This window comes from Anas platyrhynchos, chromosome 8 (genome assembly GCF_047663525.1).
Source record: "Anas platyrhynchos isolate ZD024472 breed Pekin duck chromosome 8, IASCAAS_PekinDuck_T2T, whole genome shotgun sequence".
In the NCBI taxonomy this organism is placed as follows: domain Eukaryota; kingdom Metazoa; phylum Chordata; class Aves; order Anseriformes; family Anatidae; genus Anas; species Anas platyrhynchos.
Genome location: NC_092594.1, coordinates 33,360,580 through 33,388,474, shown reverse-complemented (window position 1 = coordinate 33,388,474; position 27,895 = coordinate 33,360,580). Strand labels below are relative to the sequence as shown.

Genomic DNA, 27,895 nt, shown 5'->3' with positions numbered 1-27,895 from the left:
TATGTTCCAGCCCCTGACACCAGCCAATTCATATTATTTAGGAAGTGTATAAGTGCATCATAAGCATGTATGATGCAGCTAAAGCAACTCTGCAGGAGGTCTGTATTTATTCTCTTTCTCAGTTATACTAGGTTACCCTTGACCTTAAATCTTAAGCACGTCTACAAAATCCTTTAAAAAAACAAACATGCTTGTATCCACTGATGTGACTGTCTCCAGTAATGATCCATAGTGTGTTATGAATTCTTCACTTAGGTGTCTTCCTCTGATGAACAATGCTCTTTGCTTATCAGTTTGGCAATCCCTTCTGGGCTCAAATAAAATAGTTTATACCAGGAAAGGTGAAGGAAAAAAAAAATACTCCTGTGTTTGTTACTGCCTTCAGTACACAATGAAGCCATTTCGGTGCTTTTACCAAAAACAGATGCAGTTAAATTCCTGATACATTCTCCATGCCACTTGGTTAATCCCAGGTCAAAAAGCTGGTACTAGCATCCAGTCTCAGGGAATGCATATATATGTTGTTTGGAAGAGAAGCTGCATCTGCCTGGCCTCATTCCACTGCCACCAGTAACAACCAAGACCTGCCAAGTACCAAACACCATGCCAACATCCTGAAAGTTCAGACATCCTAGGCCTGCAGCCGGAAATGCAAGGATCAATCACCTGGGATCAATCTTGCCAGATGGATTTTCTTCAAGAGCAAATGAGCACATAGCCTTTAGAAAAACAGCACAAACCCAGTCCCTACCACACAAATGTCCACAAAGAGACAGCTGTGGATGTAACTTAATCACACAACACATCTGTAGTAGATGCCATTATTGAGAAAAAAAACACATGAAACTCAACATTCAAACTTCTGACCAGACTCAGTATCTTTGCATTGAAACACATCAGCAACTAATTTGGAATTGCCTTACTCATATTAGCAACAACATAATGCTTCACTTACTATCATTGTGAGCAGCAGTTACACCAGCATCCAAAACTTCCTCAGACTAGACTGTGGCAGTCTTCCAAACAATCACTCTCCCCCCTTATATGTTTGATTTTGTACCCATCTTTCCATATCACACTTGCAGGGGTGTGTTATTCACTCAGTTAACCTGTTCTCTGTTCAGAATATCTACATGTATGTGGACTTCTCCATAGCTCTCACCCGTTTTAGCTACCAGCTTACATAAAACCAGGCTGGGTAAAACATATCCAAAGCTGTGATTGGGGTAGAACACCCCCAGAACCATGGGGATCACAGAGCCATTTCAAGCTGCTGCCATACTTGCGCTTTCCCTACAGAAGTAACAGTAGCATTTATTGTATTCCACCAGAGCTGATGTACTAAAGCGTATCTGGCAGCTCTGTATTAACACATCCAACTGCTTCAAAGTACCCATTCACAGGGACAGAAGTTCTCATTTTTCCATTCACTAGACCTCCTGCCAGGCTTATAGCCAACAGACAAGGATAATCATGGGATTACTACCACAACAGTACAACTACTACAACTACAACAGAAATCATTAGCTTTCAATTTCGAAACAAGAAAGGGAACACAGCAGGGAGCTCGATGATGGAGGTGCCAAAGTAAAAACAGAACAAGAGAAACAACAGCAGTTAATACTTGCCTTAATTAACAACTTTACAATTTACTATACCTCACATACATACAATCTATAGTGAAAAATGCCATTTTTCCTTCAAAATCTCTCAGCTGTTTTACAATTAGGAAGCCTTAACACTAGACTACAGCTTGAGGTTGAGCACTTCCCCTAAGAAGACAACTGATGAAGTTTCAGAGTGGTTTTGCACCCGACTGACATCTTATCCACACTGAAACTGGAGACAAAACTGAAGGGCAAACTGCAAACATTAAGCATCCAGACCAAACGTTTCGGCTGGCGGCTCAGAGGCCTGGGCTCTGCTGCTGCTACCTGCACATGCCAGAATCGTGTTCTGCAAATGGCTGAGTGCACAGAGGACAGGACTTGGTCTCCAGAAACAAAATAGACTCTGAGGAGAGAAGTATCTGGGGAGGGGCATGAGCACACACAAGTTTGTGCTTCCAGGTTTGAATGCAGAATTCAAAATTCAGCAGGAAAAGCCAGTAAATAAGTGTGACTCGTGAGAAAAAAAATAAAAAATGAATCACTATGGATATGGAACTTTACTTAAATAAACAAGGGGAGGGAACGCTATAAATTTTGGTTCTAAACAAAAGCAGCAGCAAAACCAAAACTTTTCCAAAACAGAATCAATATCACTGTATGCAAGTCTTGTTTCCATTCCAATAAAAAATACTGTATGTCTTTTTATTTTATGATGGTTTTTAAATAAACATTTACTACAGGACATAAGTAAGAAACATCAGAATTTACTTCAGTGTCCTCATGGCAAAATAAATTTAAACCAATATATAATGAAGAATGAGACTGTGAGGCAGTTTCAAATAGTTCCTAATTTCTAGTGGGATTCTCATTTGCTCTAAATGTCTAAACTCTAAACTAACATCTAAACTCAAGGAGAGATGCAATACCTCTGAAATGAACAAACTTGGAAACATGGATGCGTCTGTAACAGCACCTAAACTGCGAACAGATTCCATGGGATTACAACCACCAAACTGAAACCTTACAGCACCATATCCTGTCTCTCTGGCTGAATGACACTGAAAATGGCTAGAGCTGCAAACACGCTCATATATACTTCTCCCTCTCAAATACACATGACTTGGGGGAAAAAAAAAAAAAAAGAGGAGGAAAGGAGGATGCATATTGTGATTGTGCATTACAAAATGCTGCAGGAATTTATTGACATGCATTGATCTATGAAAGTTTCAGTGCTGTTTGGTATTACACACACCTTGAGCTGCTATACAGTATCTATTTCTACTGCATGTCTGAAACACAAAACAGAGCAAACACTATCAAAACAACATTACACTTAAGCAGTGAAGTTTGGCTTCTAATTAAAAATCGTACAATAACAAGCAGCTCTTTGCACAACTGCAATTGTAAGATATCAAATTACTATCATGAGAGCACTAAAAAAAAGAATTCCAAATACATTATGGAGAAGTTATAAATTATGTATTTCTGTAATGTAATTATACAGAACACCATTGCAATATACACACCTAGCTGCATTTATATCTGTGTATACATATGTGTTTTCATATATAAATATATATATGCAAACACAAAACCAGAGCATTTTGTACCTCTCTCTAAGTAACACCATAATTAGAAAATAAAGCATTGTAAATGAAGTGAGGTTTGGAAGGTTATTTGTTTCCCATGTATTTGAAATCCTTTATGACGAGATAATAGTACATTCCGAACCTGGCAACCTCTCTGGACAAGATGACCTTTGTTTTATCAAGATATTTTAGGAGACAAAGATCTTTTTCATTATTTCAGTTAAAAATTGGATTCAGTCACTGCAAAGGCATTTCAAATGACATGCAGAACCCTTTAAAATGTTATTTTCAGTACATAACCCTAACGCAATGTAATTTAACCTCTGGGAAACTAGTTTTATTTTCTAATCACTGGAACCAAATGCTTGTTTTTTTCTTAACTTGCAATAGTTTTTGAACTCTAAGGTCTAACAATAGTTAAAAGCGGAAGCCCATTTACTCCTCAAATATGAAACTTGCAAAAGGTTACATAATACAATCTTGTAATTCAGATAGTAAAATTCAAAATTCAGGGATAATTTCTGCAATGCCTTACAATTCATTCCAGGCAAACACACACATACAAAAATCTGTACTACTTTACAATATAAATAGTATCTCCATAGTGTGGCAATAAACACACACTATAGGAATCAAACTTCTAAGCTACTTGGTTTGGGGGCATTTAACATTCTGTCCACAGTGATGCTCAAAATATTATTTCTTATCTTTGAAAAAAGCTATCCAGACTTAGCTATCTTAAGAAAAATTATTAGAAGCAATGCAATTACTGTTTCCAGGAGCTCTTCTAAGCATCCTACTACACTTATTGCTAAACAAAGTAGAGAAATATGTTAAGGTATGTGTTATCTCTATTCAATTTCTTAGGCAAAGACCTGGCGGAAATGCCAGGGCAGACAATAAGTAAAGGCTGCTGAATACAAAATTGCCACAGGGAGAGTCTTCCTTTTGAAATCATTTTTAATAGATAGCTTTCCTACCTGCTAAGGCATCCCGATAAAGTTGCACAAAATGGTTAAAGATATCCTTGGGCAAACATTTCTCATCAGGCAAACACTGCAAGAGAATGACTATCTCTGACTGCCCCACCGCGTGCATTCCTTTTGTAGTGAAACACCAGCACTTTCTGTTCACATCTGCAGAAAGGAAAATTGTATCAGAACAGAAAATCAGAATTTCACAAAAATATGCCTAAATTCACTACAAAAAGACAGTTCAATAATCAGTTTTACAGCATATTTGGTTGTGATATCTGTCACATGGACACATTTAGGTTCTAAATCTGGCATGCAGGCACATCCAAACCAAAAGCAGCTCAATAATTCCCAGTTGGCAGCTAGGGAACAGCCAGAGCATTACAACTCCCAGTCAGATTTTGGGATTAACTCCACAGAGCAGACTTTTAACAGTTTCTGTATCCAAATTAAAGGGTGGGATTTAAATGGGAATGAAGGAACCTGAGAAAAGGCCAGGCTGTTGGCTGTGCATATGGTGACCCTGACAACTACACAAATTTCAGACAGTGACATCTTTCTCATGAGGTGGATCGCCCAATCACTGTGTTCTTCTTCACATGGATGTTAATGATGACACATGCTCTAGGCTTCAAAATTTGTTTGTTGAGGATACTATGATATCAGAATAAAGTCTTTCATCTAAATATACATATGTAAATGTACTGCTATTTAACAAGATGCTGAAAGGTTTATAAACAACATGTTAGTTTATCGTATGAACTTTTCACAGAACTGAATCATTTTTCTCAAAAATTGACCTTTTGAATTGTTCACATCTTTTTATGTAACAGAGATCAACTGAGGTACTAACACAAGAAGCCCTCTATATGCCTCTTCGTTGTTCCTCCTTCTTTCAGCACATGGACACACACACATGCGCCTGTACAGTATAGAAAAGAATATGAGATGTGCAGTAGCACAGAACTTGCATGTTACTATGGGATCCTACATACTCTTCCCAAGATGGGTTGACGGTGAAATGAGTTAAGCAACCAAAGGAAAAATAAGTGATGTAATATTCTGCCCTACCAAGTTGGACAGGGCATGCCTGTCTCCAAAACTGATTGGCGGCTCTATCAGTCTAGTTTATATTTGCTAAACAAAACTATATGTATCAATGTCAAAGCACTGGGAATAAAAATATAATTTAATTTAATATGGCTAAGTACAATGTTTTCAGTCCATGCTCACTTTCTTAGACTATACTACCAAATAAAAATGCTGCTTTTCCTAGTAATAATATATACAAAATTTCCCCTCATATCTCAAGGCTTATTTAATTAAAAAATAAAAAATAAAAAATAAAAAATAAAAAAACAACTTACAATTTACAATTTTTACCATAGACAGCAAATTAGCATTTAAAACAAATACAAGAGGGTCAGGGCCACCATCCTCCAGTTGCTGCATGACAGAGATCTGAGAAGGCCTCTCTTCTACTGCATAGTCTATAAAAGAACAGGTAAACACATAGTAAAGTCCTCAATTTAGTTATACAGTACTCAGTATTATAATCAGTTAGTCCAGATACTGATGCTTTTTCCTTTTGACATTTAAAAAAACCCTTTAAGTATTGCTGATTTGATTGTTTCCTAAGCTGGTATTTCCAAACTTCAATAGCATTTATATGCATAACACCTGTACATCCTTTAGAAAAGTACAGCTTGTTTTATAAATCAGATTTTTTTTTAGTATCAACTGGAGGAGAAAATGGAAATCAAATTGAGAAATGTGTCATGATGTCAACTGAAATCTCCAAATGACAAAGAAGTTGGCAATTGCTATTTATGTCACAGTAAAGCACAGGACCACCAGTCCTGCACTACAAACACAACATATGGGCTACCCCAATGTCACAGAATTTAACATTTTCAGTGCATTAGCTAATGGGAAGATAACAAAGAGATGGTAACAAACTCTATATAAAAGTGTTTTTCAGAGATCATAGAAGGTCTAAATGTGGTGTAAAATGGATTCCAGCACGAACATTTGAAGATGTCTACAGTTCCCCTCTATGATTAGATCCATAAGACTACTAAACTAAAATTTGTCATCCATGTGATTATAATCTATTCTGCATTTAAGATTTAACAAAAAACAGTTACAAAGATAAAAACAGGTTTTGATAAAATTATATTACCTTTCCAGTTCCAATTATCTAGAAAGAAAGGTAATTTTGCTTTCTAATGCTTAAGTGTTTTTGGAATGTTTTTAAATAGAATATTGGAAGTAAAACACTGCAAAGAATAGAACCATAGAAAAATCAAGAAAATCCAGTATGTGACAGCATATGAAAAAAAATCAACTTAGCATACAAAATGTGATTTACATGAGGTTACCTATATAAAAACTAAAAAGTATAGTGTAGTTTCACTCCTCCTTTTTGTGGAGGAGAATGAATAATCAGGCACCCACATGAACAGCTAACACAGGATGGAACAGATTTGTTTTGAAATGAAATGCTGCTTGCATTTTGGTTTTGACAATATCCTACAGTAAAAGGTTGCTTCCGGCTTAACATTAGAAATGCACTGTACCAGCAAAATATTTAAAAGGAATATAAATATATATATATATAATGTATGCATATATATGTATATATAAAAAAGATGAAAAAATAAATTAACACCAGGAACATATTAAAGAACATCACAAATTAGACTGGAGAGCAATTGCCTGATGAACAAATATATACTTTTTTTAACCTTTTGAAAATTAGTTTTTGTTTTTCAGAATCCTCCACTACTTGTATACTCTGGAAGGCTATATCACAATTACTGCATGCTTCACTGCAGACCAAGATGTGAGATAGTGCTGTTGCATTCAGTGCTCTGGGATGCCTCAGACAGAACAGATATTCCAAGAGAATTTCAGAGAAGGGAAGCATGAATATTCAGAAGGCTAATTAAAGTGTATCTCTGTATGAAACATTCCCTACAGTTCGATTAGTGAAGAAATTAGCCCATATTACTGGACTGAAGTTAATTTTCCTTTTGCTTTGTATTTTACTTCTTACAGTAATTTCATTGCAACGTGAGATTCTTCCTCATTGCTAATAAGGATCAGGAGTGCAAATGAGTGTCATGACATTTAGTCACAAGTACTTGCTGTGAATTTCTTCAAATATTCAGCATAATGCCATTGTCTTATTTTTAAAATAAATGTAGTAACTATTGGGTTAATTACAACTGGTTAGTATAAAAGCTAGCTATCAACTTATCTCCCTTACCTCCTTTTACTCCAGTGGAGATGAGAATTGGAGGAAGACCATCTTCAGGAATTAGATTCATTGCACTGCCAACAGGACTGCCAACCTGAGTTATACTTCCCGAGAATACAGAAGCATTATCAGTCTACAAGAAGCAAACAATAACAAAAGACAACATTACAAATGCAATAATGATAAACATTTAAGAGCTCGCTGACTAGATTACTAGACGTAGGTGAAGGACTTCTGTGTCTGCCAGAGAACCAGAAGCATCAAGTAATCTGGCTCTTTAAAAATAGATGATAATGATGATGATTCCTGTGTGCAAACTATTACTAAAATGCCTGCTTAGACAGAGACTGTATGTCCTTTCTCTAGCACCACACATTTCCTTTTCCTTACTATATGTACATGTAAATGTACATTTTAACTTGGTAAAGCCTCAATGCCACTCACACAGGGTATGATGTATTTCATACCACTAAGATTGCACCTGCATTTTCATGTGTAAATCATCTTATAAGAAGTCTCAGGCAAAGTATGTTTCTGTTTCATGCTATGACAATCTTCTGTTTGAAACTCCCTACTGACCATGACTCTGCTTTTTTAAAGACCTGAGTTACACAAATATGCTTTATACACAAGGCTGTACAGCCAAAAACTTGGAATCCACCTAGCACACAGACTTCAAACATTGCTTAGCACTCTGTCTCATCATAGTTCATTTCAGTCCAAAATTATTTGGCTGTTTCAGCCCTATGTAAATATCAAAATAGGTGAGGATGCTTGCTGTACAACACATGAAGTCAAGCCTCAACAGATTTCCCACATCAGTCCTCCTGAAATCACAGAAGCTAATATAATATTCACGACCAAAACAGGCATGGTATTTTGAGCAGTGAATAGCATAATGTCTCCTTACTTCTGCTGATAAAGTGTTGTTAGTCACGGGCTTTGTTGGATCATGTGATACTGCTAAAGTTCCTGTAGAAGTTGTCCCAGCTACTGTTAATTTTGCTGCATCAGCAACCTCTCCATTGGGTAATATCCCATCAGCAAACCAAACACGCCTTTGTTCTCTAGGTTGAGCCACTAGAGAGAAAAAAAAATAGTATTTAACATCTCACAGCAACATTGACTGGAAAATCTGGACACAGAAGAGAAAAACTGTAAATTAAAAATAATGAAATGTGGATTGGAAGGGACTTAGGACATCATCTACTGCATTGCCTATGGCGGCAACACGCATAAACCGAGCACTCCTCTGCTGAGAATGGTTTACCTGTCCTTAAAAACCTGATGTCTCTGCTGAGGACAGGAATGTCACAACTGGCATTAGTTAGAGTACTTGGAATGGATGAAGTGCAGATATTCTTACCAACTTCTTACTGCAGATAAACTGAAAAAAAAAATAATAATAATAAAAAAATAGTACTCTTACCTTCTGCTCCAGGATGCTTTAAAACTCCCACAGGTACCATGACGGTGGGAGGCGGAGAGCTCAGGGCGCCTGAGGCCTGAGCCTGCTGCAAAGGAGGGATAGTAGAACAGTATTCAGCAGGATTGTTAGGGTTAGGACTCTGGCTTGAGGCACTCATCATGTTCTCCCAGGCTTGAGCTAAAGCAAACAAAGAACAAGAAACATGAACAGACAAAAGTACCTAAGAGTCCAAAACACCACATTAAGTTCTCAGCTACAGCAGCTCCAAATTCTGACACCTTTCAAAGACCATCTCTCTTAATTTAAAAGCTGAGAGCATAATTAAACAACAAAATGCATAGCAGGAAGAGAAAGAGCACTCAGCCTAAGCAATGAAACTATCAGTTCATACACAAATATTTTCTGAAAATGATAACAGAACACTTGACCTGAATGTTGCTTAGTTTCTTGTGTCTCACTTTGGTTCCTCTTCATCAATGATTTCATTTAGAACTCAACTCAGGTATATCTTTATCACATTGTATTCCATCATACGTTACAGATAGAAAATGGATAGACAGGCTTCTACAAATATTTTATAACCTTCAGGATACTTGAACAGATTTATCTTTTGTATATAAGAAAAAGCACCTTGCATTTCTTTATATTCAAGGCAGATCACTACGGATCAACAACTTATATTCCTAACTATCTATAAAAAAATGAAAGCTTATTCTATTAATTCTGAAGGAGTGACTTGAGCCTTAATTCAATTGCCCAAACTAGAACACACAAAATTCCTCTGTCAACAACATCCATCACAGCAAAACCTCTCCTGGAGCTAGTGAAACAGACTGCACATCACTACTCCTTTTTCATCTGTAAGAAAGGCTTATAGCTATGCAAGGTACCAGCAAATTCAAATGTGAGCTAGTACATTCAACCACATTAGTTTGTTACAAATAAATGCATTCTACCAATCAGGCATAAACATTGTTCCATCTGAATTCTCAAAGCAGCTAAAAAGCCTAAATAAAATCACATACATCTTTGGGTTCCTTTGGCTATGAAATGTCAGAAAGCCAACATGAAGACAGCAAGACTGAAGAAAAAAAAACAAACAACCAAAACACAACAGAACATGAAACTTTCTGCTTCTTTCCATCAATATGCAAAATCAATAGAGTGAAATACCTATCAATAGAAAAGGTATTGACATTTGAGAAGAAAGATTAATTAAATACATTGAAGTATTTTTAACAGCAATTCTGTATTCATTTAGAGCATAAGTCCCCCCAAAAAGAAAGTGTTAAATATGCAGAAAAAAGTTACATCACTAGAATCCCATTATTAAAAAACTGATAGCAGGGTAAAAGAATATTTTTAAAGCTGTCTCTTGAACAAGCAAAGTGCCAACACAGCATATCTACCAATTCAAAATACAGCAAAAGTGGCACTAGAAGCTCCTTAATTATGTAGCCTGTCCATGGAAAAGTATCAGACAGCACACAACCCTTCCTCAACATCCCACTAAAATACAAAGTGGGTACTGAGCAACTAAATGAAATAACTTTTAAAGTGCCATTGCTACCCCAACTCTCAACCCGTGCAGAGATGCTTAACCTGCTGCACTGAGTGGAGAAAAAAATATAATATCTATATTTATATAAATATCTGTACTGACAAAGAAACTGCAAGAATCTGGAGAGATCAGACACAGTCAGGCTACAGGGTACATAACCAGTAACCACAAAGCACTGCAGCAGGAATAGAAACACAGAGGTAGCCCAGAGGCAAGTACACCTCAGTATGCAGACAGCACTCTCCCTACAATAAACCAAGCAGTGGTGTCACTCTTTGCTACCATTAATGTGTATCCATCTTGGCAAAAGGACAGAAAGGCTTTTAAAAGGAAATCATTATAACATGATCAATTTTATTATGCCTTTTTACAAGAACACTTCTGGTTTCAACTGAAATATTTTCAGATTTCTCCCTTCCCCCAGCTGAAAACAAATCCTACTCATCACCAAAAGGAGCCAGTTGTCTGCTGCCAGGTGTGTACTTCCTTGTTCTTGTACACCTTGAAATATGCTATTTTCTCCGATTCAAAAAATGTAGTATTTTAGCACCCTTTCAACACTGCCACTGTTGGGACTTGCTCTTAATTTCTAGATATTACAACCTACAATCGCCTGTTGCCTTACATAGTTGGCCTACAGTGAAGAATTATTACTAGTTAAAAGTACCAGTACACAAAGACTGATTAATCTATAATCTGTTTGAAAAAGAAAAGAAAAAAATATTCCTGTTGAATTAAATTAATGCAGCCTCACCTCAAGTACTGTGTACTGGTTTGGGTGCCACTAGATAAGAAGGACGTAAGACTATTAGATAGTGTCCAAAGGAGGGCTATGAAGATGGTAAAGGGTGTGGAGGGGAAGACGTATGAGGAGCAGCTGAGGTCCCTTGGTTTGTTCAGCCCAGAGCAGAGCAGGCTGAGGGGAGAACTGTTTGGACAACGTTCTCAACAGGTGGTTTGGTTTTGGAGTGGTCCTGTGTGGAGCTAGGAGTTGGACTCCTTGATCCTTGTGGGTCCCTTCCAACTCAGGATATTCTATGATTTTATGAATTGTGGATAAACAGTACTTTCCCAAATTCTCTATTGTGCGTAATCTAGAAGAGGGACAACTGCAATACTCTTCTCTTCAGTAACCCATACAAGAGTTTTAACAGGTTATCCACTTACATATCAAAGACAGAGAGTAGGCTCCTGAATCAATACAAATACCCAAAATCACAGTTTCACGAAACCTGGTATAGCATTCACAACCAAAAATTTCCAAACGCATGGCAATCTTACCAGTTTTTGCCTTTTGTTATTCAAAATTAGTTGAGGAATCCTAACTCCCAACGGGGATTCCAAGCTCTCTCTCAAGTGCTGATTTAGTATACTTACCAATACAAGTCAAGTATTGTAATTAAAAAATAAAAATCATCACTGCAACCCAACACGAAGCCAGTGAAGCTCTGCATTTCAGATTCTCTTTCTACTTACCATTCATTAGTACCGAATGGCAGATTACACACACTCTAGCTTCCTTTCGATCCATGTAAAGCAACTTGCACTTCAGGCTACAGCACGCTGCACAAAAAACCTGAAACCGAAGGGAAAAAAGTTAAGCGTCGTTCAAAAATACGCAATGACCTGATGAATTCAGATAAGAGAATATCTATAAAACTCTAGACATGTAAAATAAGGAGACAAATTATCAATATTTTCCCATTAAAGCCTCCAGGACTAATATCTACCCAAGACTCCCTTCCTACTAATTCTGATGATGTAGTAGTAATTTGGAAATTAATTCCAGTCTTAGAGCAATACTTTCTGGATTCAAGTATGTTTAAATACACAAGTTTTCTCTACGTAATAGATTACTGTGGCACAGATGAATTCAAATAAATCATTTTTATTTGCAGCAGGGCAATTCATCTATATTAGCAACTCTGGTTATTTAATCTCTTAATATATATTCCTCAGTCACATAAGCATTGATAAATCAAAATGCTTTAAGTGTTCAATAAAACAGTTCAATAAAACAAGACAAAAATGGCATCAGTACTGCTGGAAATCTTGCTTCATTTAGGAAGATTTTATTTTTTTTAATATTTACTTGATTACAAACACTAAAGCATCAAAACGCTAGAGAGAAATCAGAAACTGCATTTTATGCACATTGTCTGCTAAAAGGGGACCTAGTTCAAAATCCTGGAGGGACAACTAGGTGCAGAGGTGCAGTTGCATTACTAGCACTTCTCACCTGAGCTGCCTCTAACTGGGCAGGGAACAGCGCTGAGGCTTCATCCAAACAAGCAGAATCATAGAACGTAAGCACAGCTTGTGTGCCAAAACAAATGCTTGAATACAAACATGTTCCTACAACAGCACTTGCAATCTCAAAAATCACATAGAACAGATAACACAGGGTGTTTTAATGATTTTTTGTTGTTGTTTTAAATATTTTTTTTTCCAAAGGAAACCAACAAGATTTTCTCAGGGTTGTTAGTCAGGTAACATGTGGAGGAAGATACTGATGAATACTCATTTCATGCAGAATGATAATACCACATTTGGGAAATCTAGAAACAGCAAGAGCTACAAAATGAATGAGTCCAGATACCAAGACAGACTTTCAGATTTTACATTTAGTTGGATTTTATATGTATAGTTAACTATGTGTTATTACAATTTGGAATGCTTCCTTAATTCTTCCATCATTGCTTCAACAGCAGTGCTTCTGTAACACAGATAACAAACTACAGAAGATTCTCATATAAAAATGCATATAAACCTAACTAAATTTTAATCAAGATAAAGATCACACCAAATTATGACCACCTTCCAGGCAACTTCAGTCTTTTAATGGCAAATGTTTAAAATAAACACATATAAAATAAGCTCCAGCTTTCACTGTCAGAGCTGGAAATCGAATATATATACAGAGCTCATCCTATCTCATTTTACTTAATTTTAATATTTCCTACTTATGTCAATGTAAACATTTCAGAAACAAAAGTGTGCATATACTAACATCTTATGCCAAAAAAACTCAAGCCTTCCACACACACGAATTAAAATAAATAAATAAATAAATAAATAATCTGATTTCTGCATTTATACCTTAACCCAGTTTACAAGATTTCTAGGCAATATTAACATTAATATCACAGCATAGTTTAGAGACATTTTTTTCATTCCAGTTCTCTTGGAGAAACTTCCAGTTGAAAGTTCAATATTGAACATGGAAAAATCAATGTCTTAATAATAAATGACTGACTACACCAATTAATAGCTAATCTAGGACGTTTTATCAAACAATACATTGTGCATTCAGCAAAGCTCCCAAGTGCAACAATCCCCAAGACCTAAATATTGAAAGAGTCACAATGACAGAAAATCAACACCCTGCTCTCCTAGGCTGCACCAGCTTTCTGCCAGCAGTAATCACAGAATGGCTGAGGTTGGAAGGAACCTCTGGGTCCATCTGGCCCACCCATGGCAGGGGGCCCAGGCCCACATCCCCGCAGATTTTGCAAGATCTCCAAGGAGGAGACTCCATGACTTCTTTGGGCAGCCTGTGCCAGTGCTCCATCACCTGGACAACACAGAAGAGCTGCCTGATGGTTAGACAGAACCTCGTGGGTTCCAGTTTGTGCCCACTGCCCACCAATGAGTAAAGCCCTGCTCCATCTTGTTGGACCCCTCCTTCAGGCATTCACAGACATTACTAAGACCCCCCTGAGCCTTCTCTTCTTCAGGCTGGACAGTCTCAGCTCTCTGAGTCTCTGCTCACAGGACAGGTGCTCCAGGCCCTTCACCATCTTGGTGGCCCTACACCAGACTCTTGTCAGCATACCCATGTCTCTCCTGTACTGGGGGCCCAGAACTGGACACACAGTATGTTAGGTGTGGCCTCACCAGTGCTGAGTAAGGGCAAGATGCAGAGGAAGGACATAATCCACTAAAACTGACAACTCAGTCTTGTTATTAACAATCACCAAGTCATTTATCTCAGTATCTCATGCTACAAAAAGAAATGACACAGCAGTGTCAAAGTATGTTTTTATGTTACTAGGGTTTTCAGGTTGATTGGGGGTGTTAAATCATTAGTTGTTTAGAGTTCAGGTGATTTTTTAAATATATATTTAAGTGGAAAATACAGTTTCAGTTAGTTAAAAGACAACATACAAATTTTCTGTTTTTCCTATTAAGGATAATTGATTCATCTGACAATGCAAAATACATAAATATATAAGGCAAAATTTACAGATGTGTTCACACACATTCTTCAGCCTCTTAATTCCAAATTTAAGTGTATTACTTCCTATCATTCCCCTGAGGTTCGTATCTTCCATTAATTTTGCAATTATTATCTTGAAATTAAAAGCAGAGGCAGACTTCCCAAGTGCCACTCAACTATTTTTAAATGCAATTTTCACTCCCAAATGAAACAGATACATTCACCACTACCACATTTTGTCTTTTTCCTAATAAAGCTTAAAAGCTTAGATCTGTTATGCTAAAGCTTGCATTCAAAAATCTTCAGTCCTGTGACTTCCACCATTCCCCCAGAAACAAGTAATTACAAAACATGAAGATGTAGAACCAGTGCAGGTGTCACTGTGATGCAGCGATGAAATACTTCTTACACAACACAAGCCAGTATAATAATTATGTTTTAAGCTTGTCTTAACTACAAAATTTCTTACTATGCATCCATCCAACAGATCACAGAGAATTTACTATATTTTCCCTCCCTCACGCCCCAGGATCAAAAGATATGTTCTTTACATATCACATCTTCTCATGAGAAATACATGAAAAGATAGTAAAGAAGGCTTAAAAAAAAAAAAACAGGGTTGGAGATCCATCTAAGCCACCGAGAATGCTGGCAATTCAGTAGCACACCTCCAATTCCCATCAATATGTTTCTGTATCTTTAGCGGAATTATTGATGTAGTAATTTCTGCAAACTAGTTTCCTGCACTTAGTCATTTTACAGCAGTTGTACATGAATCCAATGCATGTTGATGATTGCAATCAACTAATACACTGCTCATACAGCATAATCATTCTCACAGTTATGAATAACAAACAGTTATTCTATATTAGAACCCTAAGTAGATTAAAGCTTAGAAATTTCATTTTTGCCTTCACAAATTAAACAGCTTTTTCAGGAAGAGATGTCATAGTTAACTATAGTCAGTGGCTTACGAAGTCCTATTTTGATTTCATGCTGCGTGATAAACAAAAGTATGCTTTGAGCTTACTCACAGATTATGAACTCACCTTCCCACAAGCTCTGCAATGATGCCTTCTTTTCGTGAATGTAAATCTGGCCTCGCATTTCATGCAGTTTGGTGCTTGAGAATCTGGAACCCAAACTGGAGCCACCTCACCCAAAGTAGTAAAAGGCTTTCTGGCTGGAGCTCCAAACTGCCCAGCTCTGAGATCATTATCTGGACTATCTGGGGCTACTGCAAGGCACGAACTACTAGAGACTCCAGATTCATATTCTTCTAAATGTTCCCCATTAGTATCAGTAACAGAGGCATTCAATGATGTTTCACCAGGAAACACATCTGCTGTCAAGTTATCCCCTAATTGCGTCTTACCAAACACATTTTTATTTTTACTATTACCTCCACAGTTTGGGGGAACAAGATCATTTTGTAAGTGGTCTGATAATGGCTTTGGAATTTGCAATTTAAGATTTGTAGGTTGTTTGGGTCTTGCACCACCAAAAGGAACACTGATAGACTGCAGATTAGTCACTGGTTTTGGTGAACTTTGCCCTTGCATGGATGGCACCTGACTACAGAGGTTATGTAAATAATTTTTCTTTACGTGGTCACCAGTGTTGTTTAAAATAAGACCACTCCCTTCTGTGGTCTCATTTCCTCTCTGTTCATAAACGTTAGCATAACATTCTGACTTGCTCTCCTCTATCTCCTTCTCCTCTGTGACCGAGTCTTCCTTGGAGGGTAATGTCTTTGGAACATGAGCAACAACTGGGTTCTGTATTCCATAGGAATCACAACCATTAGACAGAGAGCTTGCTGCTGATGTACTCATTGTATCAGAGAGACTGGACCCTTCAAGCTCATCTACACCAGTCTCTTTTAAGTCTACACCTGCCTCCATCTTCCCATCCTCACCATCTTTACTATTACTACATGCCTCATCAGGCTGTTTTGTCTGCAAAAGTCTTTCATTCTCTCCCAGAGTTTGCTTATTATTCATCTCATTCAATCTAGTCAGTTCCCAATTAGTCATCTCCTGAGATTCAGGGCAACACTCTACCACGCTGAGCGATTCAGTTGTGCTGAGATTTTTATCACATTCAATGACTTCGTTTTCAATGGCACCAACATCCTCAGAGGCAAAATGTTCTGCTACACGCTCCTTGTAGTTGCTGCTTCCAGCCACATTAGGTTGACAAGTTTCCACAAGCCCTGATAGCCTAGAATGTATTTGTTGGGTTGTTTCTTCTTCTAAGCTTCCATTACTTGAACCAGAAGAGTTTTTAGCTTCTAGATCCGTTCTCTGAGGAATGGCTTTACTAGTAAAACTTTCAACTGATACACAATTTTCTTGCATTTTAACAGTACCATCAACAGGTCTCTGTAAAACAGTCACTGCATTAATCCCTGCAGCTGTAGCTTCTGAAAGCAGTGAATCTTTACTCATATTAAAATCATCCTTTAATCGAGAGGAGGGGCACGCAACAGACAGGGTTTCAGATGAAGCATTAATCAAATGACTTATAGAGTCATCTTCAGCACACAGCCGATTTACTTGCTTTTCTGTATCTATATCTTTTTCCATGGCTCCATTTACAGTAACACTAAACTGATCACTTTGTCGGTTTTCATTATCCAGTGTAAAGCTAATAGTATCCATTAGGGACTGACTGTTGTAATTTTTACAATCAATCAAATCGCCACTTTGTAGTGTTCTTCTGTCACAGTTATGCATGACTGCCACCACTAGCACATTTTTCTCGTCTGGCAAGCAAGCTATAGTTCCACATTTCTTTTCTCCTGTTTCCACAGTGTTACACTGATCATCCTGATTATTATTTCTTTTAATTAAATGATCATCTGCTGCTGCTTGATCATCAATCCACATGACTGGAGTCTCTGGGCTTATGCTAAAATCCTTTCCATTAGCACAGCGATCCACTCCTCCTGTTGGTGTAGTCACTGAGTGAGACAAGGAGAAAGACTTTATTCTCTGCTGACATTGATTAGGAGTTGTAGCTTCATTCACATTGGCCACAGACGAGTTATATGACAGACGACGAGAAGGCGGATCTAGAATCTGATTCCACTTTGCACCCAACAGTGTAGGTGAAACAGCGGCATCTGAAAAAATGTTTAAATAATGAATAAGAGAACTAACTGTCCTACAAACTCTAGAGATTCTATTAACTCTGTTTCATTAGAATGCCCCAAATGTAAAACACATCTTGCAAAACTGACATCCTTGATCAACCATTAATAGTCTAGCTGCATAATGTTTCTGGAACACAAGAACTTTAGAGCTACCCAATTTTCACAATTTTAAAATTATCAATTAATATATTTTAGATAGCTAGAAATGCCTACAGAGGCTCCCATTCCTATTAAATGTTCAACCTGTTTGACAGCACAGAAGTAGCAATTATACTAAGCAAAATCTTTTATACTACATATATGATACCTTTCGTTATATGATCTACACGACATAATAAAATATTTCTCTGCTTGAGTCTCCCAAAGCTGCCAAAGCTGCAAAATATAGATATTTTGTTTCATTTGTTTAAAATTAATCATAAAAAAAAACATTGTCACTGAGAGCTCCACAAAGCCTTTCTTTAAAAAGAAAAGTCTACTCTACGGAAGACTTTTTATGAAAAGAGCGAGAAACAAATTTTTAAACAAGTAAACAAAATGAATGGAAGCAGAAAAGAATACTACTAACAAACACTGAAGATGAACTATATGAATTAATATATTATATATTAATATATATTATATATTAACTGTGTTTTTTTCTTGGTTTTGTGGTGTGGGTTTTTTTGTTTGTTTGTTTGTTTTACAAATTCTGAGGTGAATTTGCAACTCAAAACCAAAAATTGTATCATAGACCTTTCCCTTTTCAGTGCTGTCCCCTGTAGAACATCATGAATCTATGATTTTATTCACAAGGACTCACCTTCGTTTTGCTCAAATTCATCTAAAACCTTATCGAGGTTATATGCCTCTGCTTGGAAGTAGTTCTCCATTTGTCAGGGAAAGACCACCAGATTCGTGTCTGAACCTGCCAAACATAATAAATTACAATCAGATATCTACACTTTAAGTGAGCAGTATTCCACTACGTATTACTCTGATTTAAGAGGAAAAGTAGTCACCTGTAAATCAAATTTTAAATATATTACATTCATAAAGCATCTGTATTTTCAGTTAGTAAAAATATTTGTGTGATCAAACTTGCTTAATTCAAACTAACAACCTCCCCAGATTTGCTTTGGATTTTAATATCATCTCCAAGTTTATAAAAGCATTTTTAAAATGTTAACATTTAAGCAAAATCCATATTTCTTTTTCTTTTTAAAGTTTGTAGCATTTGCAAACATTTATAAGAGTATGTTTTTAAAAATCCTGCCACACACATCGTGGATGTGTTGATGTGAATCAGGTGTCTGCAGCAACATTTGAGTAATGCAGGTTCATTCTTCCATGCTGTTAGAGGAACAGAAATTTATAACAGCTCTTATTGCTGTTAGTGGAACAGAAAATATCCTTACCAGAGGAATAAAAAAATAACCAAACTGAGCTTGCAACTCTGTGTCAGTTCAAAGCAGAATGCATTCCACACCACAGAACTTATAAAACACTATACGCATCTGTCCCTATACCTCCCTCAGTGCACTTTCCAGTTAGTGACAGGTCTTTTCGAGAGGCCAAGATTAAGGTTGGTCAGATGTTGTTGTTGTTTTTCCCCGAGATTTAGGAGAACAATATAAACAAGTAGCACATCAAATTGAATTCCAAGATTTAGAAATTCCATATTTAGAAACTTCTCTTTAGGGCAACATAACAAAAATGAAAGCCATGTAGTTCTTTCTTATTCAGTGTTAGCTTAAGCTCTGTAAAATGCAACCTATATAGGAAAAGTGTATTTTTTCTCGTATCTCAAGCTTTTATTTTCATTATATATCAATGCAATTTTCAGTCCTATTTAGACCACTGAGATTTTCTTTCCACCACAACGAACACGGAGGAAGGGAAGAGTTTTTGTCAGTAGTTACCAAATGCTACAGTAACCAATGAGCAAAGCTAATATTAAACAATATTGCACTGAAAACATCAAAGCCAGTCCTATGCATTTGCCCTCATTGCCTCATCTTCTCACATTCAGAGAAAACACTGACCCCCACCTGAGCATTTAAACAGAAGACATCAAAGCCAGCAACAGCCTTTAAGGCATTTTAAAAGTCAAATGATGATGCCAGAGCAACCCTCCTTGTACTATGGTTAATGTCTAACCATAAGGACCACCATAACAGTAAGTGCAAAACTGCTCCAATATCAGTCAGAAAATAATGTCATCCAGAAAACTATGAAGTCAGCTAAGTAACAATTTGAAAACCCAGATTTTGGTTTCACCCTACCACTGATTAGCTCATGTGGCTTTGAACAAGTAGCCTAAACTCCCTGTGCTTCTGTTGTTTTTTTTTTTAATGCTTACTAGGCTTGCAGTACTCTGTTTCACTCCTCATTTCCCAGACTCATAGATTCAAGATTCATACTTGTAAAGTTGTTAAAGGAGTACACGGGTGTTACTTGAATTATGCTAGCTCTTAAAATGCCTGCCTTAACAATCCTTGTTTCCTTGATATGCAGGCACCAGAAACAGGGAAGAGCACAGGAGTAAGTACTCTCATCAAAAGATAATACTCACAGGCTAGAAAGGAAGACAACAAGTGAGAAATGAAAAAGAAAAAAATCTAAGCATTTAAGTAACCTTCTACACCTCCACATAATAAATACCATTTTTGTCCTAACAGTAGGAAGATGGTCTCGCTACTGGAGGCTTCTAGCAACAAGACACCACGATTCATTTCTTGAAAACACTCACTACCAGCGAAGACATTTTCACTGCAAAATGTGTGCCATAACCTATATACCATAAAGAGCGACCTCAATTTGATCTGTTCTCTGAACATCATCCAAAACAGCCTTATTCTCTCCAGAGCTGGCTTTCAATGTTGTGAAATACAGAAATGGAGGAGGAAAGGGTGAGAACCTTGTTTTACAGTAAGAAACAGTGTTAGACCTGACAGCTAGACTCCAGCTCAACCAGAAACTTGCTCCTTTACACTAGAGATACAGCACAAGAAACAAGTCAGAGGAACTCTCCAATTTAGAAGTAGACATTACTTTCCTTATAGTATCTGGATTTGAAGGAAATATCAACCAAGATCTTCAATTACAACATTAAATGCAGTTTTGTGTTATTGTGGGCAACAGCTAGGATTAGGTTGTTAGTTCAAAAAACTCATGCAATACAATATCACTAAATGCTTAGTTCAAGTTTTTTAGGTTGACCTCAAATTTGCTGTGTGGTATTTTTAATAGGACATCATGTTACAATGTAAATGCATCACTATGTGATCTAATCAGATTAAATTACACTTTAAAGATATATGCAGACAGCCAACTTTTTAAAAAAAAAAAAAAGTGTAATGGCAACCTAGAAATCGCAAGAAGTATCATCTAAAAAAAAAACAAAAACAAAAAAAAACAACATTTGCAAAGTAATTCAGAGATAAAAGAGTTATTACCTTACAAACCCCCAGATTTCCCCTGTCTTCTATAATTGAAGATTAGCTCCTTTTGCAAGAAAAATATCTAGATGATTAGCCATATCACCTATTGTACACAGATGCACATATTATAACATAAGCAATGGAGAAGATAGGCACAATGATCAAAGGCCGTATTTCAAAAAAAAAATCAACCTTTTACATTCTCTAACATACCTGCTTTCCTGAAGAATGCAAAGCCAGGGTCTGACCTCTAGCTCTGACAAGGTGTACTCTTTGATCCCTTAGACACCTATTGTAAGGTCTTCCCAAGCTATCCAACCTGCCCACCAAGTCACCGTATTAAAAATCTGTCATAGCACTTTAACTAAAACAATTACATTTACTACATAATCAAACCAAAATAACATTAAAAAGCAGATATTTCTCCTTAGACGTACAAATACTAAACTCATTTAAACTACAACCAAATTGCAAGAGTTTGGAGGTTCTCTTGCACCTTTCACTCCGACTCATTTCCATACCTTGATGGAAGCATCGTTACCAGTTCTGTGAATACCAAGTACTGAAAAGTTAATTAGAATCTGCCCCAATGAATATTTCACTTGATTTTTTTCTTCCATTCAGATTTCTAATCATCAACCTAATTTAATGCACCATAGTAAGACCCTTTTGTACTAAATACGGTATCATTTCACATCCACTCATAATGGACTTAATTTACATTATAATGATAATACTCCAGTCTAGCAAAGGCCCACTACTAAGGTTAATGATGCAAAGAATATTTGTCAGTGGAAGCAAGACTGAAAAGTATCACACAAAATTCTTTGTGTTCCACAGAGTTAAACTGTGCCACTGTCTGAAACCACTGCCCTCAGATTTCCATGCACTTGCACTGTCAAAAAGGGCATCCAGTCATTTGCTTGGCCATAAACACAAACCTTAGTAGTGGTGTCCCCAAAGAAACAGGGGTATTGCAATGATATTTTTGTTTTGCTTATTTTAGGGAAGATAATGATTAGTGACAAGCAAGTTGATGGGGAGGGAATGCTATGCTGACTATACAGTGGGTCAAAACATGTTTTTAAGTAACTTTGAAACACTGCATTTTGACTTTGGGTAGCTTTTAGACACCTAAAAAAATTCCGATCTGACCATTCATCCAAATTTGAAACCTGACTGAAAGCCTGATGAAATTCAGAACCAACTCAAATCTATATACACTGGAGCAAGTACAATCTAAGTCATGTTTGCCCTAGCATTTCCTAAATCTAGTCCTACATTAGCTGGTTGTTGATTGTCATACAAATCAACAAGATTATACCTAACCAAAGAGCAATGTCAGAAGCTCGCAATAAGTGTTACTATTTTGATTTATTTTAGTCAAGGTTTGGCTTTTAAATTTTATGTTGTGATTTTGTAACATTAAAAATACAAGCGTTCAGACTTAGGAAACCATGTTTAACAACAACAAGGGCATAATATAAACAAGACTTAGAATTTTATCCCCACTCCCTTACAGTCCCAACATAGTTAATACTTCATAACAACTCTGAAATTATTATCTTATTAAAATATGTACTATCTAAGAATTAATCCCCTAATATTTGTGAGTTTAACTTTGGTCCAGTAGGATAGAGGGATTTTTTCTATACTTTACTTTTAAGAATTCTAAATAAAGAGAACCACATGTAAACAAATAAAGGTTGGATGAGGCCCTGAGCAACCTGGGCAACCTGACCTAGTGGGTGGCATCCTTGCCCGTGGCAGGGGGTTGGAACTGGGTGATTTTTAAGGTGCCTTCCAACCTGAGCTGTTCTGTGATTCTATGATATGTAACCATAGGAATTCTGAAGTTCAAATGCTAGTGCATAAGTATGCAATGAGCCAAAACCCAGAGTGATGGATGCTCATAATCCAAACTGGAGAGAAGAGACCTTTTATAACATTATTGTTATTTCACTTACTGATGTGCCAGAATATATAGAGAATCTTTTATTTTTAAGCTCACAGTCACTAAGCTGACAGCCACTCTAAATGAGATCTCCTTGTCTATGCAAGTAGGTATGTCTCAGAAAAGGCCAGCTGCAAATCCTCACGTCTAACATTCAAAATTATTATTTTTATATAAATGAACATTCTCCCCCCCACACAAACTTTTCCTGATTTTCTGTCCAAGAGTAAAAAAAAACAAACAAACATTGCCAAACCCACAGAAGTCCTTACTGCCCTCTTACTGACAGAAAAGGAGGACAAGGACTTATGTTCCTAAGATACCTGCAATGCTTCTTGACCAATGCATTGTCAGCAACTCAAATATTTGCCAGTTTAAGAGGTAATACTTCAAGTCTGCATAGCCAGCAACTCGAGTTCAAAAGAGATAACACAAAATGCTCTAACACAGCACACTACAATAATCAGGTAGCTATTGTCTCCATGGTTTAGAATTTATTTTAAATGTTTTTCCTATCTAACATAAATAAAACCAAACTTATTCCTTTACAGATCTTTGGAAACTTTAATTGTAACTCACAGGTACTACTATAAAAGTTTGGACCAGGTTTGGCATTATTCTAGTCCCAAACTTTCTCCTAGTATAAAGGCTGAAATGACATTTTTAACAGATCATTTATAGTTGTGAATCTCTTTAATGTTATTGCTCAACTATCCCAGGCCACTTCATGGAGAGGAGCAAACACACAACTGAAGCTCTGGAAAGGTGAATATGAAGACATGAGCAAATTGGAAGGAAAGTTCAATGGTGATTTTAGCTTTATGCTGCCAAAAACGAGACATTTCCTAAATTGGTATATATTGGGATGAACAATATGAAGAAGAGGATATGGTGCCAGTGCAAGCAAAAGAAGACATAAATCACCAGCCCTGTGAAAACCACTAGATGAAGTTTCAAAAACACAGTTCAACGTCCTCCATGGATCTGGCAGAAAGGACAAATTATAGGCAAAAAATGCTAAGTAGCAGAATATTTTCATTTTGTATCCCCCCCAAAAAAAGAATATAATGGCTACCACCCATTGCACAGTAAGGCCAGAACCCTAGATCAACTTTCACCCATTGCAGAGCCATCTCCTGTCTTTCACAGCAAAAAGCTAATGGGAACATGCAATCTGTCAATCAGATTATCTTCAAGCTCCTGTTGGATCACAGACCATGCATAATCCAGAAAGTCTGTTTTACTTATCAATTTTTTTCATACAACAGCACAGGGCTCATCTTCTTTATCTGTAAAACTTAAGCACTTACATTTTATCAAGCTTATATGCTCTACCCTCCCTTAACGTCCAAATATAAAGGTGCACGTACCAGAATGTTTGTGTCAGAAATATATCCAGAATTACTATCCTTGCCATCTGAGCATCTAGACATAAAACAAACTTTAACTGATTACTGAAGACGGAGGGAGAGAGAGGTGAGGGACACAAAAATCTTCCTTAATATTACTTGGTATTCTGAACAGGTTTAACCTTGGAGGCTGCCTCTCAAGACAGCTTCTACATGCCTGCTTCTTCTTGGGAAAGGATGTGTACAAATAGGTCTTGTGTTATATCTGCAAAGTGGCAAGACTCTTATTTGCTTTGGTCTCTACAATGAGGAATTAGATTACTCATGATCTTCTGCTCTGGACCTCCCACATTACCCTCAGCAATTTTTCCCCACTGGAACTGACAGCCTTCCAATTTTCTTGACTCTAAGAGCACAGAACCAGCACACAATCACACTAACGTATCACACTTACAATAAAAAATGTGCCACAAGGTAATAATATAACTACCAACCTCATAGAAAAGGCCTACAAATTGGGGAGTATACAAAGAAGCAGAATAAGAATTCAGGACTTCCTATAATGCTGCCCTGTGTGCAGACTATTCTGTTTCAATATAAAACTCTAAATATACACGTTTCAGTAAACTCTTGCTAAACAAACTACTGAAATAGTTTATAATAGCACTCAACAAAAATATTTAAGACTCCTAATATAAAAGTCACAAGGGGCATGACCAGACTGAAAATAAACATTGCTCATTCATCCTGAGTTTCTGAGTCCAGAAAATGTGATCTTCTCATAGTGTAGCAACACAGATCTGCGTATCAATTGGACAAATTGATTTGTTAGATCTAATGCTCCTGAGGACTTCCTTCAACCCCGGGAAACAATGTCCACATATTTTTGCAGCTCCCTATAATGACGTTTATATTATTTGCCCCTGGGAGGAGAAAGTCAAGGACCTCTATTGTACTGAACAGCTTGCTGAGAGAGTTCAGCAATAGCTGTATTTTTAACTGATGAGATCTGCCTACAGCACAGACTGAGGAAGAAAGACTTTGCCCACTTCCCACCCCCAAAGAAAACAAGACACATCTCTGCTCTAAAACAAGGCAATTACTCTCAGTAAAGAACAAAATCCCAAATGCTAAAAATACTCCATCATCTTGTACACAAGATAATGTACATATACATGGGTGTGCATAGAACTATACATCCACAGGCATACATAAGAACACATGCATTTCACATAAACACCGCTGAATCATTATATTCTAAAGCAGAACTTGCCTCTTACCTTTTTCTCCTATACATATGTTAAGAAACGAATGACCCTGTGCCTACTCATGATGACTGCAGCACAACCAGCCAGTTCTGCTGAATCAGTGTGTTCTACTTGATCCTAAAAAGAAAATATAAACATGCATTTTATAACTGGTAATTCTGCCACAAACCAGGTTTTTTCAATGCATGACTGCTGCTAACACAGGCACATTTGGTAAATGCTGCAAGCCTTTAAATGATTTACATTATATTTGCAGCTTTTAATTCAGGGATCTATGCACTGTGTCAGTATTGCACTCCAATATTCTGATGAAAAAACACATTGCTACCTATCGACAATTATTCTTCGTTTAATTGTAAACCCACAGAGTGAGACAGCAATTCCAACTGCCCTTGTATCCCCGGTGACCTTGACTGTAGCACTTAATTTATAAAAGTAGTCTCTGAAGTTAATTATGCTACACTACAATAGGCCTTCCAAAAATAAAAAGCTAGTAGCTTGATACTCTAGAAAAATTCATGGCCCTCTGAATTCTGTAAACTGCATTTATCAGCTTCCCACTGATTCTCTTATAACTAAACAACTGTTTTTGTCTTCAAATTATTCCTCCTACAATCCTAGACTCCCTTCACTTCCAAAACACTTATTCTCTTAAAAAACACAATGGCATCAACCTCTCATAGCAAGGAGAACACAGGCAGACAAGAGTCTTCAGAAGAAAGTACCTTGTTCTCCTAACCAGAGCATTTCTCTAGGTTTGGTGCTCATTTTCCTAGTAGTCAATACAGCTCAAGAATCCAACACAACCATGAACAAAGAAAAAAAGGCTATTTATGACAAACAACCAAACAAGAACAAGGACTGACTGAGAAAAGTTTGTGTTTTAAGGTTTGCTGGTGTTCAACCTGTTAGGTAGCTGAAACATTTACTAGTGCTCTGATAAAGCAGCAGCATGTTAGAAAAAAAAAATATCTTAGAACTCCAACAAAATAAACAGAGCTGAAAAAAATCAGTTTTCCATGCATGAAAGCAATATTCAGCATTATACTACAACTTTCCCAGGGTTGTTTATTATTCTTTTCAGAAATAAACTACAGCAATAATTCCAGGAAACTAATGAACTGAACAGCAGCATTCTTAGTAGTACTCTTTCCCAACTCAGGAAAAAATCACTCAGCTTTACAAGCCAACAGAACCGTACCTGCACGCAAAGTAAATTTCTGATGCCATGTATATTTCAACTTCTATAAGCTAAGACGAATTTTGGATATTTGGGAAATAGTAGCAGTTATTGCATTACAAGGTTCTTCAGATGAATTTAATATGCATGCAAAAATGAAGGTCTAGGAACATATAATTCCACTGAAAGGCTTCAAATTATGAGTTTTTTTTAAAGGGATGTGAAGTACTTATGGCAGGGCTACTTGTATCATCACCATGTTCCCTCCTGGCCTGTAGATGGAGGAAAATGATTCAGTTTCCATGACCCCTTTAACAAGATGGATCAATTAATGACAATTCTGTTTGTGATTTATGATGAGGCCTGTCAACTGGGTCAGGAACATCAAACATATTTCCCGCTAAGCAGTCGGTCATACATTAACCACAAACTTCCATCCTTACCAACCAGGAATGGATCAGACCCAGCAACCCGCAGCTGAACCATGCTGTGCTGTTAGCAGTGCCCTAAACCAACAAGCTGGCGAGGCAGGCGGTGCTCAGGGCAACCATACAGCTTTGCTACTCCTTGCTTTTATTCTGATCCACCTTCCTTATTCCATTCTTCCCATATGACTTTGTTACCCGTAACGCAGATGAACACATTCTATCAACTGTTACCAGTTTCTGAAGAAAGCTTTGAAGTATTACCTGGAGGTCCTAGAGCTTTCTGTTTACAGTTCAACATTTACTCTCAGCAGCCGTTTCTCCTTACAAAGATCAATGCATAAAATCAAAGCATGCTTACAGATATGAATGCTGCATATTTATACACAGAGCAATTAAAAAAAAAAAAAAAAAGTAAACTGTAACATTTGAGTTCCGTGAAAAAATTACCCGTAAGCTGACAACAAAGTTCTTTTTCCAATAAGAAGTTAATGTA

At 37.0% G+C, this 27,895-nt stretch overlaps 1 protein-coding gene across 5 annotated transcripts in view; it reads right to left on the bottom strand.

Annotated features, from left to right (window-relative positions):
• The window catches only part of ZFYVE9 (zinc finger FYVE-type containing 9), a 77,422-nt gene that overhangs the window by 17,354 nt on the left and 32,173 nt on the right, over nt 1–27,895 (bottom strand). For 4 of the 5 annotated variants that reach the window (XM_072042013.1, XM_072042014.1, XM_027463404.3 and 1 more), the window contains exons 2-10: nt 25,807–25,911; nt 18,604–18,708; nt 15,694–17,771; nt 11,902–12,001; nt 8,865–9,041; nt 8,346–8,515; nt 7,445–7,568; nt 5,541–5,663; nt 4,180–4,335 (exon numbers count right to left, since the gene is read on the bottom strand). In XM_072042013.1, coding sequence (XP_071898114.1) covers nt 4,180–4,335; nt 5,541–5,663; nt 7,445–7,568; nt 8,346–8,515; nt 8,865–9,041; nt 11,902–12,001; nt 15,694–17,771; nt 18,604–18,673 — 2,998 coding nt within the window. In that variant the 5' untranslated portion in view covers nt 18,674–18,708; nt 25,807–25,911. The remainder of the gene's footprint in view (nt 1–4,179; nt 4,336–5,540; nt 5,664–7,444; nt 7,569–8,345; nt 8,516–8,864; nt 9,042–11,901; nt 12,002–15,693; nt 17,772–18,603; nt 18,709–25,806; nt 25,912–27,895) is intronic. The other variant, XM_027463406.3, reaches the window with a different exon arrangement.